Source organism: Staurois parvus, unplaced genomic scaffold (genome assembly GCF_062004578.1).
Source record: "Staurois parvus isolate SC_StPar_1 unplaced genomic scaffold, SC_StPar_1.0 ptg000086l, whole genome shotgun sequence".
Classification (NCBI taxonomy): Eukaryota; Metazoa; Chordata; class Amphibia; order Anura; family Ranidae; genus Staurois; species Staurois parvus.
Genome location: NW_028317882.1, coordinates 3,163,070 through 3,177,709, shown reverse-complemented (window position 1 = coordinate 3,177,709; position 14,640 = coordinate 3,163,070). Strand labels below are relative to the sequence as shown.

The 14,640-nt window shown below is 36.4% G+C and overlaps 1 protein-coding gene across 2 annotated transcripts in view; it reads left to right on the top strand.

Moving 5' to 3' along the window:
- EPHA5 (EPH receptor A5) overlaps window positions 1-13,832 on the top strand; it is a 439,656-nt gene extending 425,824 nt beyond the window's left edge. For both annotated transcript variants that reach the window (XM_089669983.1, XM_089669982.1), the window contains one exon: window positions 228-13,832. In XM_089669983.1, coding sequence (XP_089526109.1) covers window positions 228-333 — 106 coding nt within the window. In that variant the 3' untranslated portion in view covers window positions 334-13,832. The remainder of the gene's footprint in view (window positions 1-227) is intronic.
- Window positions 13,833-14,640: the final 808 nt, after the last annotated feature.

The window sequence follows — 14,640 nt, the reverse complement described above, 5'->3', positions numbered from 1 at the left end:
GTATGTCATTTATTTGTCATTACATTTTTAAAGAGATTTTCTTTTCAACTGAATTTCTTTTTTGTATGTAATTTGGATTAAATCAAGATCGTGCATTATAAAATGGATTAAATTAAAAATGGATTACAAAAAAGGAAACTTTGTCAAAATGAAACTGATTTACTGATTTTTTTTTATTTGTGTAGCCTTGAACCTACTAAAATCCTGTGTGTGTTTCTAATCTTTAGTGATTTGAAGAGGTTTGGAGTGACTCTGGCTGGTCATCAGAAGAAGATAATGAATAGCATCCAGGAAATGAGAGCCCAGTTATTGAATGGAATGGTGCCGTTGTAATTGTACCATTCTGCATCCAAGCAAGCCTGCACTTTGTAACCTGTCCAGAGATTTATAGGCATAGAAAAATGAAAAAGGAAAAAGGGAAGTATAACGTTATAGAAAAACTGAAAGTGACACAATGAACATACAACTGATAATTCAAAAAAAAAAAAAAAAAAAAGCAGTATTTGACTCAAACTTCCATTTATTTTTTATTCTGTCCGTGTCATCATTCTTCATGAGTAATTGCTACATGCATGGGACCCAGAGCTGGATGTAGAGGCCTAAAGTGAGGTTAGCCAGTTCTTTGGCTATTGTTACAAAGGACTTCCCATGATGCTTTGTACAGGAATTGTATATAGCATCTTCATAGTGCTTTCATTGTAGCAGCACGCTAAATACTTCCATGGACTTACTTGAATGGATCATTAAAAAAAAAAAAAAAGTTTTTGTAGCCATGTACGGCCTAGGGGGGGAAAAGCTGCAGTTTTCTGACGTTTACTAAGTCTCAATTGTCTACAAAAGTGTATTGAAGAGCAATATGTTTAGATTCATAGTTATCTTTTTTTGTAAATTTAAAAAATGCTGTTACACAGCATTATGGTATGGAAGTGTATGTAAAAACAAGTTGCTTGATCAGTTGCAAATACAATATATTTATTTTTTGTTTTTGTGTTCTGAGTTTCCCTATTTGTTTGCTCTCTACTGAGTTAATGCATTAAATGATAACTAGGATTACCATGTATATATTGTAAAGTTTACTACACTCCCAGGTACATTTTGTGCTGCCACTTACGTCTATATTTTGCCGTTCTAGTCTTACAACACCAGTGATACACTGCAAAATATGTTAAGTAAAAAGTAAAAGAAGACAACATGAATAAACATCCATCTTTCCTGTATCCAAATCATCCACAATCATTGAGACATGATTTAACAAAATTAAAACAAAACAGGGTATATGTTTAAACCTACGAAGTGGACTTGTTCTAAGACATGATTAAACAGACATTCCATCTGTTGCTTCAAGGTGTTCTTATTATTTATGTCTTTTTTAGAGGAATTGCTAGAGAACCTCTACACTTCTGCATTGCATAGAATACATATCTAAACTTCATTCTGCAAATTTAATGTTAGGCCCTTGACTTTAACTTACCACCAAAGTTCATACCCTCATTGAAATGAAACTAGGATCTTTGCTTAGGGATTGCTCCTTCAGATGCTATAGGACAGTCAAAAACACCCTGCATGCTCATTTCCTCTTTTAAGGAGAACTAAGCTATCGTTTTTTATGTAAGCACTCTAAAATTTCAAATTACAAATGTGGCATGAATGAATACCTGCAAAACTTTTAGCAATATTTATATTTCATATGTTCTAATTGCCAGCTTATTCCTCCCCTGTGTTAAGGGTTGGTGACAAAGGGGTTCTACCATCTGATGGAATTTATGTAACCATGCCCTCAAAGAAAATTCTTTTTATAAACTATTTGCATGCTTTTCCAGTGATTGCGTATATGTAATTGGGGGGTTCTATCTCCACATCCAAGCCACTTGTTACTTTTTGTACTAACTGCTGCTGTCAATCAAATAGGAAGGCAGACCACATGACATGACTTGCAGTAGCCACACTGTTCTTTGCAGTGAGGGTCTCTGCTTCTTGATGTAAATCTAGGAGCATAATGATATGCTAAAATCAAGGAGTAGAATGCCTATGGCCCTTGAGCTGATCAACCAGCATCCAAGAGATCATAGATAATCTCAGATCCTGCAATGTGCCTGCAGAGCAGCTGGGAGACCTTCTGGAAAGCCACAAGGCACATAATTATGCAAGTGTGCATGCATGCACTATTTGTAATTTAGGGTTTTGGAGTGTTTTCATACCTAAATATTGTTTTTAAATCTTCCATTAATCTAATTGTTTTGATTGTACAACAAAACATTGGTCTTCCAAAAGATGAGCCTATATTTCTTTCATGTACTTTTCTACACATATCCTTGTTTGTTGTCAGGCTTTACCAGTACAGCACAGACATTGTTTTTAGAACTATAGCACATTTGCTTGTCAGTGCTGTAATTAAAGTGCATCTGCCATGAAAAGTGAAAATTGGGTTTCACTTTCGTGAAAATCATCAGCAATTTTTGCTGTACCCAGTGTAATACATAATTGCAAAGCTGTAACTGTGAATTATTAATTATGTTTTCCTGCAAAGAACTGATTCCGGCATGTAGGCTATATTTGGCCAGAAATTATGCTTAGTAGTTTTATTTGAAAGAGCATATAGTGTTAAATGACCTATAATTCTAAATATTCAAGCCTACCTAGTTATGCCTAAACATAGTCGTGATAATTGCGTCACTAGAATTCTACGTCTCGACTTTAAGGTACAGATAGATTAATTGTTTATATCAATTTTAGCAGCTGCTATTACTCTGGTTACAAAGTTTTAGTGGTAGAAAAACAGATCTTTGCTTGCATCTGATTGGATTATTGCAGTGAACACAGCTTCACCTTATTCATTAAAATATATGTAAACCCTCACATTGTAAAACAACCCATTATATTTAAAGTAGAAATGAAAGGCAAACCATTTGTTTATAGATATGAAAAAATAAACACTTTTTTCCGCTTTTTCACATTCCCTCTGTTCTCTGCTGCATAACAATGGCTGTGAAGGGATGGGTGGGGGGTTTCAGCACAAATCTGATCATTGGAGGAGAGCAGACTGAGTTCCCAGCACAGCTAGAGAACTGACCACGCTGTGCTCTCATGCCTAGTGTAGTCAGTCTTTATTAGAAAACAGAGGTACTGGCAGGAACACCAGGAATTCCACATAAAGGAAGTAATACAAAGAGAACAAGATACTTTTTCATACAAGTACAAGGTACAGCAGGCACATATCAGGAATATGAAATGTTGGGTTTACATACTTGTTAAGCACTTTGCAAAGCAAATATTGACTTTGATAAGTGAACAGTCTTTTTTGCTTTAGCATAGCAATGTAATGCATGAGTGTGTATAAATAAAATGTGCAAAATATTTCTGCCGTTAAGCACAGTTTATATGCAGCTTAAATTAAATTATGTTCCTGTTTGGTAAATACAAGTCCTGCATTTTGTAATATGAGTCCACACAGGAAAATTCTTTAAATCTAACACATTGCCAAATGTTCAAAGTGCATATTTAACCAGGTCTAATATAAATCTCCGAATGTAAGCACATGTAGTTCAAGTGAACAAGTCACTTTACAAAGAACCTGTTAGTATAGGTATCTAGGAATGATATACCTCTCAAAATACCTTCTGAGTCCAAAAAGGACACTTTTAGCCCACTTTCACTAGTTTCCTAGCCTAAACTAGACTAGAATCCCCTCCCCCAGCTGCTTACATACCTCAACAAGACAGCTGCGGCCTAGTTTTCTTTGCATGTCCTTCTGGTAGATTGGTAGATATCTTCAGTGCTGGCTGCAATTTGCAGTGAACCCTTATAGACTTAAAGCTGGCCATACACTATACAATTTTCTTACAGTTTTCTGTCCAATTCCTGCCCAATCTCCTTTAGATTTACTTTTAACTATGTAGTGCAAGGGCCTGCCTAATTGGATACAATTGAAAGTGTTGTTTAGGTTTGACCTCTTATTATATGGTTTTTGGTAAATCTAAAGCAAAATTCTCAAGAAAAATGTGTAATGTATGGCCAGCCTAAATGAGACTGTGGTCTGAGACTTAAAATGGAGGATGGACTAGTACAATTTTTACTAAAAGTTTACTTTTCCTTTAACCTTGAGCAAGCAAGAATAGAGGGGACACTTATGTACACTTGTTCTGGGTCAGTGATCCACTAAGTATTAAAGAACTTGACCTTTCGTAAAACAGTTCTTCAATAAATTCTCCCTACAGTGCAGCTCACCTTGGATAATACTTGTCTTCCTCCTCAAACCAATGATCTTTCTTCTGACAGTTCCCAGCCAGCTCCTTATACTGCACATGTGTACCATATCCCCAATAAATTTATGTGTAAGCCTTAATCATGGCAGCCTCCAGTGGCCCCCTGAAGTACGGCTTACACAGGGATTAATGGGAAATGTGAAGTATGAAGGAGAGCTGGTCAGGACCTTGTCAGAGAAAAGACCGCTGAATCGGGGAGGAAGGTATTCATGAACTGCAGTCAGGGGGTGGGGGGATTTATCTAAGCACAACTTCACTAAAATTGGAAAGTTGTCCTTTAAAGCAGGAATAAGGATAAAAGCTCAGAAACTTATATCTTAGTAATCAGAGGCAGCTCACATATATCTACCCATTTAAAAGGGTTCTTTACTATCTTGTTTGAAGGGACTGGTTGAGTTAAGAGACAGTAAATTAAAATCGAAAGCCATTATAGTGGGCTGTCCTAAAATATGAAAATGGGACTCAGGTCCTTCGATATATACTTTCTTTGGTAGGATAAATATTTAAAATGATCTTGACATCTTTATAGGAACCAATAGTAATACAAATATTAAAGCTTTCATTACCTGCTTGCTTTTAAAGGGGCTCTGTAGTTATTTTGAAAACCTAAATAAAAGCAAAGCCTGTTAGGAAAATTATTATTACTTAACTATCCTGTAAGGGCACATAAAATGACAGAACATAGCAGGGGGCATAGGTTTGACCTCCATTAGAAATCATGGGTCTCTGTACAGCTTAACTGACTGGGCTTCCCCCATGCTTTCCCCCTTGTCTCTGTATAAATTTTAATCCCTCTATTCTGGGGCGGTCCAGCTGAGTGTTGGCATTCCAGCTTGTAATCCAAGGTGAGACTAGAAGAAGAAGGTGCTGTGCCACAGTACCATCTTGCAAGCAGGCTCTTACCTATAATGGTATGCTGATAGAAGTGATGATGGGAAGGGCTGTGTGCCTGGCTTTACCACTTTTCTGTGTTTCTCTCCCCTAAATTCTGTAGCTCCCGCCACAGCATTGTGTATTAAGCCATCCCTTTACTAGTTAGCAACACACAGCCCATAACATAAGCTGTCAATCAAGCAGCTCTAGCATAATTTCAGAGTTCACTTCTCTCTTGCGGCTGTGTACAGAGCATGAGTGCTGTACAAGCTGGCCAGGTCTAGGCCCCCCTAGCACCCAGTTTGTGAAGACTGGCTGTAAGACCCTATTGACAGCCCAAGACATAGGTATCCAACATACAGGCGTACCTCGGTTTATGAACACCTCGGTTAATGTAATTTTCGGTTTACAAATGAAAATCCATTGAACATTATTCCTCGGTTTACTATTTTTTTTTGCAATACGAACAGATTCATTGGTTTTCAATGCATTTACAAATTTTTTTTTTATCATGTCCCTGTACAGTATTTATTCCTTTAAAGTGCACTTTATAAAGAGTTTTGAACAGATAAAATACTTTTTTTTACTTTTTTCTGACCTCCGGAACGGATTAATTGGTTTTCAATGCATTCCTATGGGAAACCACATTTCGAACTTTTCGCAATCCGAAAAGTCCTGCAGAATGCATTAAATTTGTAAACCGAGGTACTCCTGTACCTGAAAATGTGCTAGATGTTGAAAATTCTTCAGCAGGATTACCTCTTTAATATGGTGGTAATTGGCAGTGTGGCAGGCAGGGGCGGACTGACCATTTGGAAACTCTGGCACTGCCCGAGGGCCTGGGGTCAGTAGGGGGCCCCATGAGATGCCCCTGGTACATTTTTTATTTATTTTTTTTAGTTTGGGCAAGGACACAGGGGCCCCATGATCCCCTGTTGCCCGGGGGCGTCATGAGTTGTCAGTCCGCCCCTGGTGGCAGGTATATATTAAGCATTTTCTTTCCAGGCTCGGCTTCATTTTAGGTTTTTTAAAAGTGCATCATCAAGATCTACTATTTCTGTCTCTGCTTCACTACTTAAGCTAGCCATAGATGGATTGAAATTCAGCCAGTTTTGACTGAGACTGGCTAAATTTTGATCCATCTATGGCCATTCCTGTTTGGGAAGTCGATTTAATGATCAACTTCTCATGAACAGGCTTGTTGGAAAATTTTTGTTTGATCAGAACTCCAGCCAATCGTCTGCAGCTCTGATCAGTGTATCCTGAAAGTGGAAGAATCCCAACTGTCAGAATACAATAAAACAGTGGGGAGGATTCCCCCATCTACCTCGCTTGTGTGGATGGTGGAATCTGTTCAGTTTTTTTGAACCAGCTGGTTCAAAAACAGGAGTGTTGATTTGAAATTAATTAGTGATTAGCATAATACCACTGAAACTTGCACCTTTAACAATAGCAACATCTATATTACTAAATGTCAGCAAGTTATTGAAAGACATGTAAATAGTGAGTACAGCATTTTAACATGCAGTATTATTTAGATTTTTCATAGACATATGATAAATATTATATAGTATGTTCATTATTTTTGTAAGCCCTGTAGTCATTTGTAGGGCATTTTTATTAGACTAGGACTAACTAAAGCAAGTAGTAACCAGATGTTTTGAAATCTCATTTCACTGGTAAATTTAGAAATTAAATACCAGCTGCAAGACTGGTGTTCTGTAATTTTCCTTTACTTTGCAACTGATTGATCATCTAAAATCCCACTATAGATCCTTGAAGCCCCTTCAGCTCAGTATGGGAGTGCTGAATACAAATCCTAATGAGAGCACTGGATGTAGCTTTTACCAAGCTTTGGCAGGCTGTTAGCATGCTTCAATCTCTTTATCTCTGCCTGGAAAAATGATAATCTATGAAAAATCTAGAAATCTGTTATTCATTTACTTATTTATTCTAGAAAGTATTAAAGTGATACTAAAGTTTTTTTTTTAAATAAAATAAACATGTTATACTTACCTGCACTGTGCAGTAATTTTGCTGCCCCAATCCTCTTTTTTTCTGTCCCTTGCCGAAACTCTGGCTCCTCCCCCTCGAGCAGTGCCCCCAGAGGAAGCTGCTTGCTCCCAAGCTGCCGCTCTATACTTCCATTAGACACATAGATCCACGGCTCACCCCCCCCCCCCCCATTGGCTCACAGTCTGTAATTGACAGCAGCTGCTGTCTCGGTCAATGAGGAGGGAGAGTACCCATACAGCCGAGGCTATTGTGAACATCGCTCCCCCTCGAGCCGTACCCCCAGAAGAAGCTGCTTGCCCTGGGGGCGCCGTTAAATGCTTACTCCCAAGCTGCTGCTTTATACGTCCATAAGACAAATAGATCCACGGCTCACCCCCCTTACCTCATTGGCTCACAGACTGTAATTGACAGCAGCTGCTGCCTCAGTCAATGAGGAGGGAGAGTACCCTTACATCCGAGGCTATTGTGTCGCTGGATTGGAGGGGGCTCAGGTAAGGATTGGGGGGGAACTAGGGGACCAGTGCATACAGAAGGTCTTTTACTTTCATGCATAGAATGCATGAAGGTAAAAAACCTTGAGCCTTTACAACCACTTTAACAATGCTTAATTAATTAAGGCCATCGTGTTTGTAAATGAAGTTTTTATGTGCTCCCTTTTAAACCATTCTTAAATGGTAAATATCATTACAGATACCTTAGAGAATACCTTATATAAATTATGTTTAGCTCTTTATTATATTTTTATGAAAATTATTGAATCATACACAATGCAGTTCACAGTGAATGTAACCTAAATGCTTATAGGATAATTTTTCTAGCCACATCTAATTTTAAGAGAATTCTTAGTTTATTTTAAATGTATAAATTCTATTTGAATCTAGTAAAATAACTCTGATTTAGTGATATCTGCTTTTTAAGTTTAGATACTCATCTTTTATTTATTTTTGACAAATTCATGCAGTATTGACACCTGTCATGCCTTATGTCTTTGCTAAACGTTAACACAATAAATACAATACTATTGACAGACATAATTTAACATTATATTTGTCATATACAGTAAGCACAAGTATAAAAAAAATGAAGGAGAGCAATTATCCAAGGGCAGTAATTGTAACCAATAGCAGCCAATCAGAAATGATCACTCCATGCTTTGACTACAATAATTTGCTGAAATTTGATTGGGTATTATAGCTTACTGTACACCAATGTTCTTAGTTCCATGTTGTTAAAAGCCTTTGCAGTATGTTAACAGGTGTTAAGTGGAGTGTACAATGTTTACAATATCTGTAATGTTAAAATGAAGCTATAAGGACAATTATAAGGGAATCTACCACCAAGAAAGAAGTGTTTATACACTAATGATATAAAAAACACATTTCTTTTGAGCCATCATGTGTTCAGATTAATGTTGCAAAGTCATACTAAATTGGCCATTGGTGCAGCAATTTTCAATACATACCAGCACAGGTACAATAAGAACGAATAAATTCATTCAGTGTTGTTCTATTAGCTTGGAGTCATGTAATGAAGGCTCTTTAACTGCTGATTTTGCAGTGCTAATGCCATTAAGGTAGAGTTAGCATCACAAATTTATAATTAACAAATTAAAGCAATTTCAACATTATTTCCATCTTTTGTATAGTCATGTGATCAAAAAACACTGCTAGCATAATAAATGCACAGCATTATATTTCAAAGGCTAACTTCACCCCAAAGTGACATTTCAGCTCTGCACTGTTGTTGGTAAGTGTTGTCAAATCCTAACTGCTGACCTTGGTGCCAAGATATTTGCACATAAATTTCAAGTTCTGCCAAAGTCTAATGACTATAATAACTATATCGAAAGATGGTGTCTTTCTTCTCCAGTGGAACCTCCATAATATAGAACAGTATTCCCCAAACATGTGCACATATTCAACAGTGTATGTTTTGTAGATAACTTCACATAAGCACAAATAGCTGGTGCCTCAGCAATACAGTTTAACTACCTATACGGTTATCTGAAAATCATAAACTGTTGGTTGGGCTTGAGGACATATGTTAAAAAAACCTAATATTGAATAAACAATTAATTGGAAAATACTGTTTTATCAAGAGGGTGCACCACTTCTAAAATATCTAAAAGTGATTAAAATATCACTTCATTGAAATAGATTTTTAAAACTACTGTAAGGAGTCAACGAAGCCTAAAGCTGTTCATTTGGTTATAGGGTTGACCCTGATAATTTAGTTATAGATGGAGCTCAATGAGCTGAGTCAGCTTTTGGCTTCTAAATCTTGGATAGTTTAACAGAGATATCTCACTGTCATAATCCTCCAATCTGTCCTTGTGCACCTTTGCATGTTCTAGCACCTGTTGTGCCGTTCTTTATAATATATAATAATTCCAGCAGGTCAAAGTGGGAACCCTTATAATAAACACAGCAAGTGTGCAGACTCAAAAACTCAAGCACAGGAATCAAACCAATCCAGTTCGGGAGAGATGTTAGAAACTGCCATGTGGTTTAATTCTCAGTCTTCTTCCAACACTGAAATATCCATTTTGGATTGAAATATTTTTTAAGTGTCTTTCCAAGCCAGGAAAACCTGCAGCTGTAGAATGGTTATATGTATTTACCAGTCCACAAATCTAAGTTATAAATCCAGTTATGTATATATACCAGTTCCTGAAATCTAGAGCTGTGAATCTGGTTTTATTCTGATTTTATATTTGCTATTTTTGTGCTTTGAGAATATTAAACAAAAATGTTTTTACTCCACTGTGAGAGATTTTACATTGCAAGTGATGTAGTTTATTGGCATTTATTATGTCAACTACAGACTTAAAGTCTTACTAAACCCACAACAGTAAAATCAGTCTGTATATACAGTAAAGTATGCTTGCTATACTCACTGCGGAACCTAAGGGGTTAATCCTCTGCATTGTGTAAAAAGGCTGTTTGATCCTGTCTTCTCTGTCCCTCCTGTTGTTCAAATGTCCACTTGATAAGACAGACAGAACCTGTAGCCGCATGCACTTGCTCAGTTTAGTGTGTATTCCTAGAGAGGTTTTTTCTTTTCTTGGGAGAGTGTATGTCATCAGCACAGAGCCAGTCAGCACTGTCCAGACAGAGGGTCAGGGGTTTTCCATCCTCCTAGAGCAGAAAGAAAACTCCTGTGGAAACTAAGGAGTTAATTCTTCTAATTGCGTAAACAAAGGCTGTTTGATCCTGTCTTCTCTGACCCTCCCCTTCTTCTATGGTCTCTAATCCATCTGTTGATAGTATAGAGCTCTAAGAGTCACTCTGCACATGCTCAGTTTAGTGTGTATTGCTAGAGAGGTTTTTTTTTGGGGGGGTGCATGTGATCAGCACAGGACCAATCAGCACTGTCCAGACAGAGGGTCAGGGGTTATGCAGCCTCATAGAACAGTCAGAGCAGAATGAAAACTCCTCCTACAAGCTTTAACCAGTGCTTGGACAAACACTCATAGAAGTCACAAGACTGCTATATACTGCTGATGAGAAAAGGTATTTAGCAGTTTGTATTTACTAAAACAATTGCATTTCCATGTTCTTTGTACTGTGGGAGTCCAGATATAGTGAATGCAGGGACCTGGGTTTAGTAACACTTTAATAAACTGTGTTCCTGTCACTGTGCTCAGAAATAGTCTATTAGATCAATGACAGGGTAGCATGGTGACAGGGAGCTGTTGTACATGTATTGTGCCAGAAAAAAAGCACACAGGCACACACACACACAAACAATCATACAACTTTGTTACAAAAAAAAAATATTTCAGCAGCTTCTAAGACTATAACCTAATCATGTGTGCTGACATATTTAAAGTGCTGGCCCATTTGACAGTATAATGGTTTATGAAGCATTCACTCTGTGATTGTCTTTAAGTGCTAATTAAAGGAAAGATATTCAAGCAGAAAGTGCAACAAGCAGCATGTGGCCAGTTACCATGATAATTACCTTTCCCTTGCACAGCAGATAATTCAGAAGCAATGCATTTGGCATTGTTGGATTCATTCATACTAGCCTAACAGGTGTAACAAAACATCATTTTTTAAAGGATCAGTATTTCTTGAAATAGGTGGTACCGTCCTGTATGTGGAAAGAGAACATTTGAACATAACGTTTTATAAAGGCAGACAATAGGTATGTTGTTTGTTTACCATACCGTATTGATGAGTTTTCCTTTTGGTTACTAACACAGTCTGCCAACTGGTAGATCTGTATGTAACAAGTAAGTATCTATAGTGGATAAATTTTTTTCACTCTGACTTAAACAGTATTTAAAGCCAGCCCCCTAACCCACAGGTCTCAAACTGGCGGCCCTTCAGCTGTTGCCAAACTACAAGTCCCATGAGGCATTGCAAGATTGACAGTTACAAGCATGACTTCCAAAGCCAAGGCCTGATGGGACTTGTAGTTTCTCAACAGCTGGAGGGTTGCCAGTTTGACACCCCTGCCATAACCCTTGTTATTGAACAACAGTATTAATACATTTTCTGCTGGAAACAAGCAACAAAGTTACTTGCCTAATGCTTTTATTTTGTTATTCAAATTTCCATAACTTTGCCCATTCTATGTTCCATAATACATTTTCTGCTGGAAACAAGCAACAAAGTTACTTGCCTCATGCTTTTATTTTGTTATTCAGATTTCCATAACTTTGCCCATCCTATCTTCCATAATATATTTTCTGCTGGAATCAAGAAACAAAGTTACTTGCCTCATGCTTTTATTTAATTATTCAAGTTTCCATAACTTTGCCCATTCTATGTTCCATAATACATTTTCTGCTGGAAACAAGCAACAAAGTTACTTGCCTCATGTTTTTATTTTATTATTCAAGTTTCCATAACTTTGCCCATTCTATGTTCCATAATACATTTTCTGCTGGAAACAAGCAACAAAGTTACTTGCCTCATGTTTTTATTTTATTATTCAAGTTTCCATAACTTTGCCCATTCTATGTTCCATAATACATTTTCTGCTGGAATCAAGCAACAAAGTTACTTGCCTCATGCTTTTATTTTGTTATTCAGGTTTCCATAACTTTGCCCATTCTATCTTCCATAATACATTTTCTGCTGGAATCAAGAAACAAAGTTACTTGCCTCATGTTTTTATTTTATTATTCAAGTTTCCATAACTTTGCCCATTCTATGTTCCATAATACTGCACAACCATTTTAAACTCTTACATCATCTGTGGCCAGCTTCTTCCTCCTTATGCATTGGGTCATCCCACGGATAATGTCTGCACCAGATCTGGAATGGCTAGCGATTGTTTGACCATTGCTAAGTTTGTTGAAGTAGTAACTATGGATGGTCCTATTGTATCCAACTGAAAAATTGAAAGGGGGACCCGATTGGACTGTCAGTGTGAAAGGGAACTTACATTTTGGTATTAATGGATCTATTTAAAAAATTACATCGTTTGGCAAAGGTCAGCTGTTATCATTTAGTGGAAAAAAATAGATCCAAATTCTTCTTTTACTATAAAGGGGTGAAAAATACACTTTCAACAGTAAAATGCTTGATTACTGAAACTATTTTTGGCATGAACATTTTTTTAACAAATGTATGCTGCATGATAAAAAACATGCCAGCTCCCTATCAGATTGATACAGCTTACCTGATTTACTAAAGACGTAGGGGCTTTTCACATGGAAAAGTGTATGTTCACTTTGCATGACAGTAAACAAGGTGAATCTGTACTCACTATGAATACCCAATTGCATGCAAAGGCAAAAAAAAACGGATGTTGCCAGCACATCATTGGTTAATTGAAGCAATATCATCTCATCAGCTTCACCTCAATTGCTTTGGGAATATTTACTTTAGGTGAATATCTCCTCTTCTTTTAGTAAATCAACCCCATTGCTAACATTACTGAAATCTTTCCAAAATATTAGAAGTAATGCTCTAATTTATGTTCAGTTTGATTAAAAAAAAAAAAGACCTCCTTTTAGATAGGTATTGAGAAAGAAAAGTGTTTCTGGCTGGAACTATGCTTTTTGTATTATAATTACTAATATCCAAGCACAAAATGAAAGACTGGTATAAAAACCTTCTATAAAATATTTTTTTTAATTATTCAGAAATGGGTGATCATAAGCACACACCTATTTACATAAACAAATACATAATTCTGACGCACTGGGGCTTTATTTAAAAAACACAGGACAATGTCAAGAGATGTGCTGTAACCCAAAGCAACCAATTAGGCTTCTTCTTTGGTGATGGTAATGACATTTTTAAATGGTTGCTGTGGCTTACTGGTTATGATACATCATTGATCTTTGTAAGTGATTAAATAAAGGCATTTATATTTTAATGCTTCACGCTGATTACAAGTACATAGATTTGTTTATAGGTAGAGTCATTTATGATCAATCCATAACAGTGTGTGTAAATTGGTGTAAATGAAGCCCATGCTCTGTAACATGATATGTGCTAGCTATACTTTACTGTAATTAAAGTAAATGGGAGTTTAGCAGAACCAAGATTGTCCTCAATTTGTAAATAAGGCTGTGTTTCTTCAAAGCATTGCTGTTATTACCCCTTTTCTTTTCTCCTTTCCCTAAAGCTATGTGTGCATTTGGTTGTGTACATTTTTTTGTAGTGTAAGATATGAAATTTTATATTTTTTCAAAAAAAAATAAAAACTTTCAATAACAAACTGATGGTGTTGTGGGTTTGATTAGCTTTCACATAACCAAACAATTAACATTAATGGGCACATAGCCCAAATAACATCAATGGCCTTTTTCAATAAAAGTAGAAGGTGCAAAGTGCAGTATCAATAGCAGCCTCCTTGTACAGGTCTAGCTTTAGTATTGGTTGCATTAGGTTAGCCCATCTTATATATTGGTCAGATTTATGAAATCATATATACATATGCCAGTGCATTGTTTGCACACAAACAAGCAAATAATATGCTTTGGAAATTACTATGTGTTTGTAGCATATACTGTATATATTTGTGTATATATATATATATATATATATATATATATATATATATATATATATAGTATATATATGAAATTATTAACAAGTGGAGTTTGCTGTGGAATGCATGCTTCGGTGTCCAAATGTATGCCAGGGCCAGGCCTAAATGTGTTTTTTTTTTAAATGTTTACTAATGTAAAAAAAAAACTACTTAACTACAAGAATGAAATCCAAAACCAGGTTTGACAAATATGCCACATGGTGCCATGTCCATCCCCAAACTATTTGTGACCAAATACTATTTATACATATAGGACTTTACAGCCACCCAAATTACTTAATACGTTTACAAAAACGTTTTTTTTTTTCTTTAACACACATCAATGAAAACAAAGGGTTAAAAATACAATGGCTGACATATTCTCCAACAAATATCTCATCTGAATATACACTATCGTCTATCTACTCTACTAACCACGTGTTGTCAGTTGGTACTCTGATATATCAAATTATAACAAAAAATCACATGTACCCAA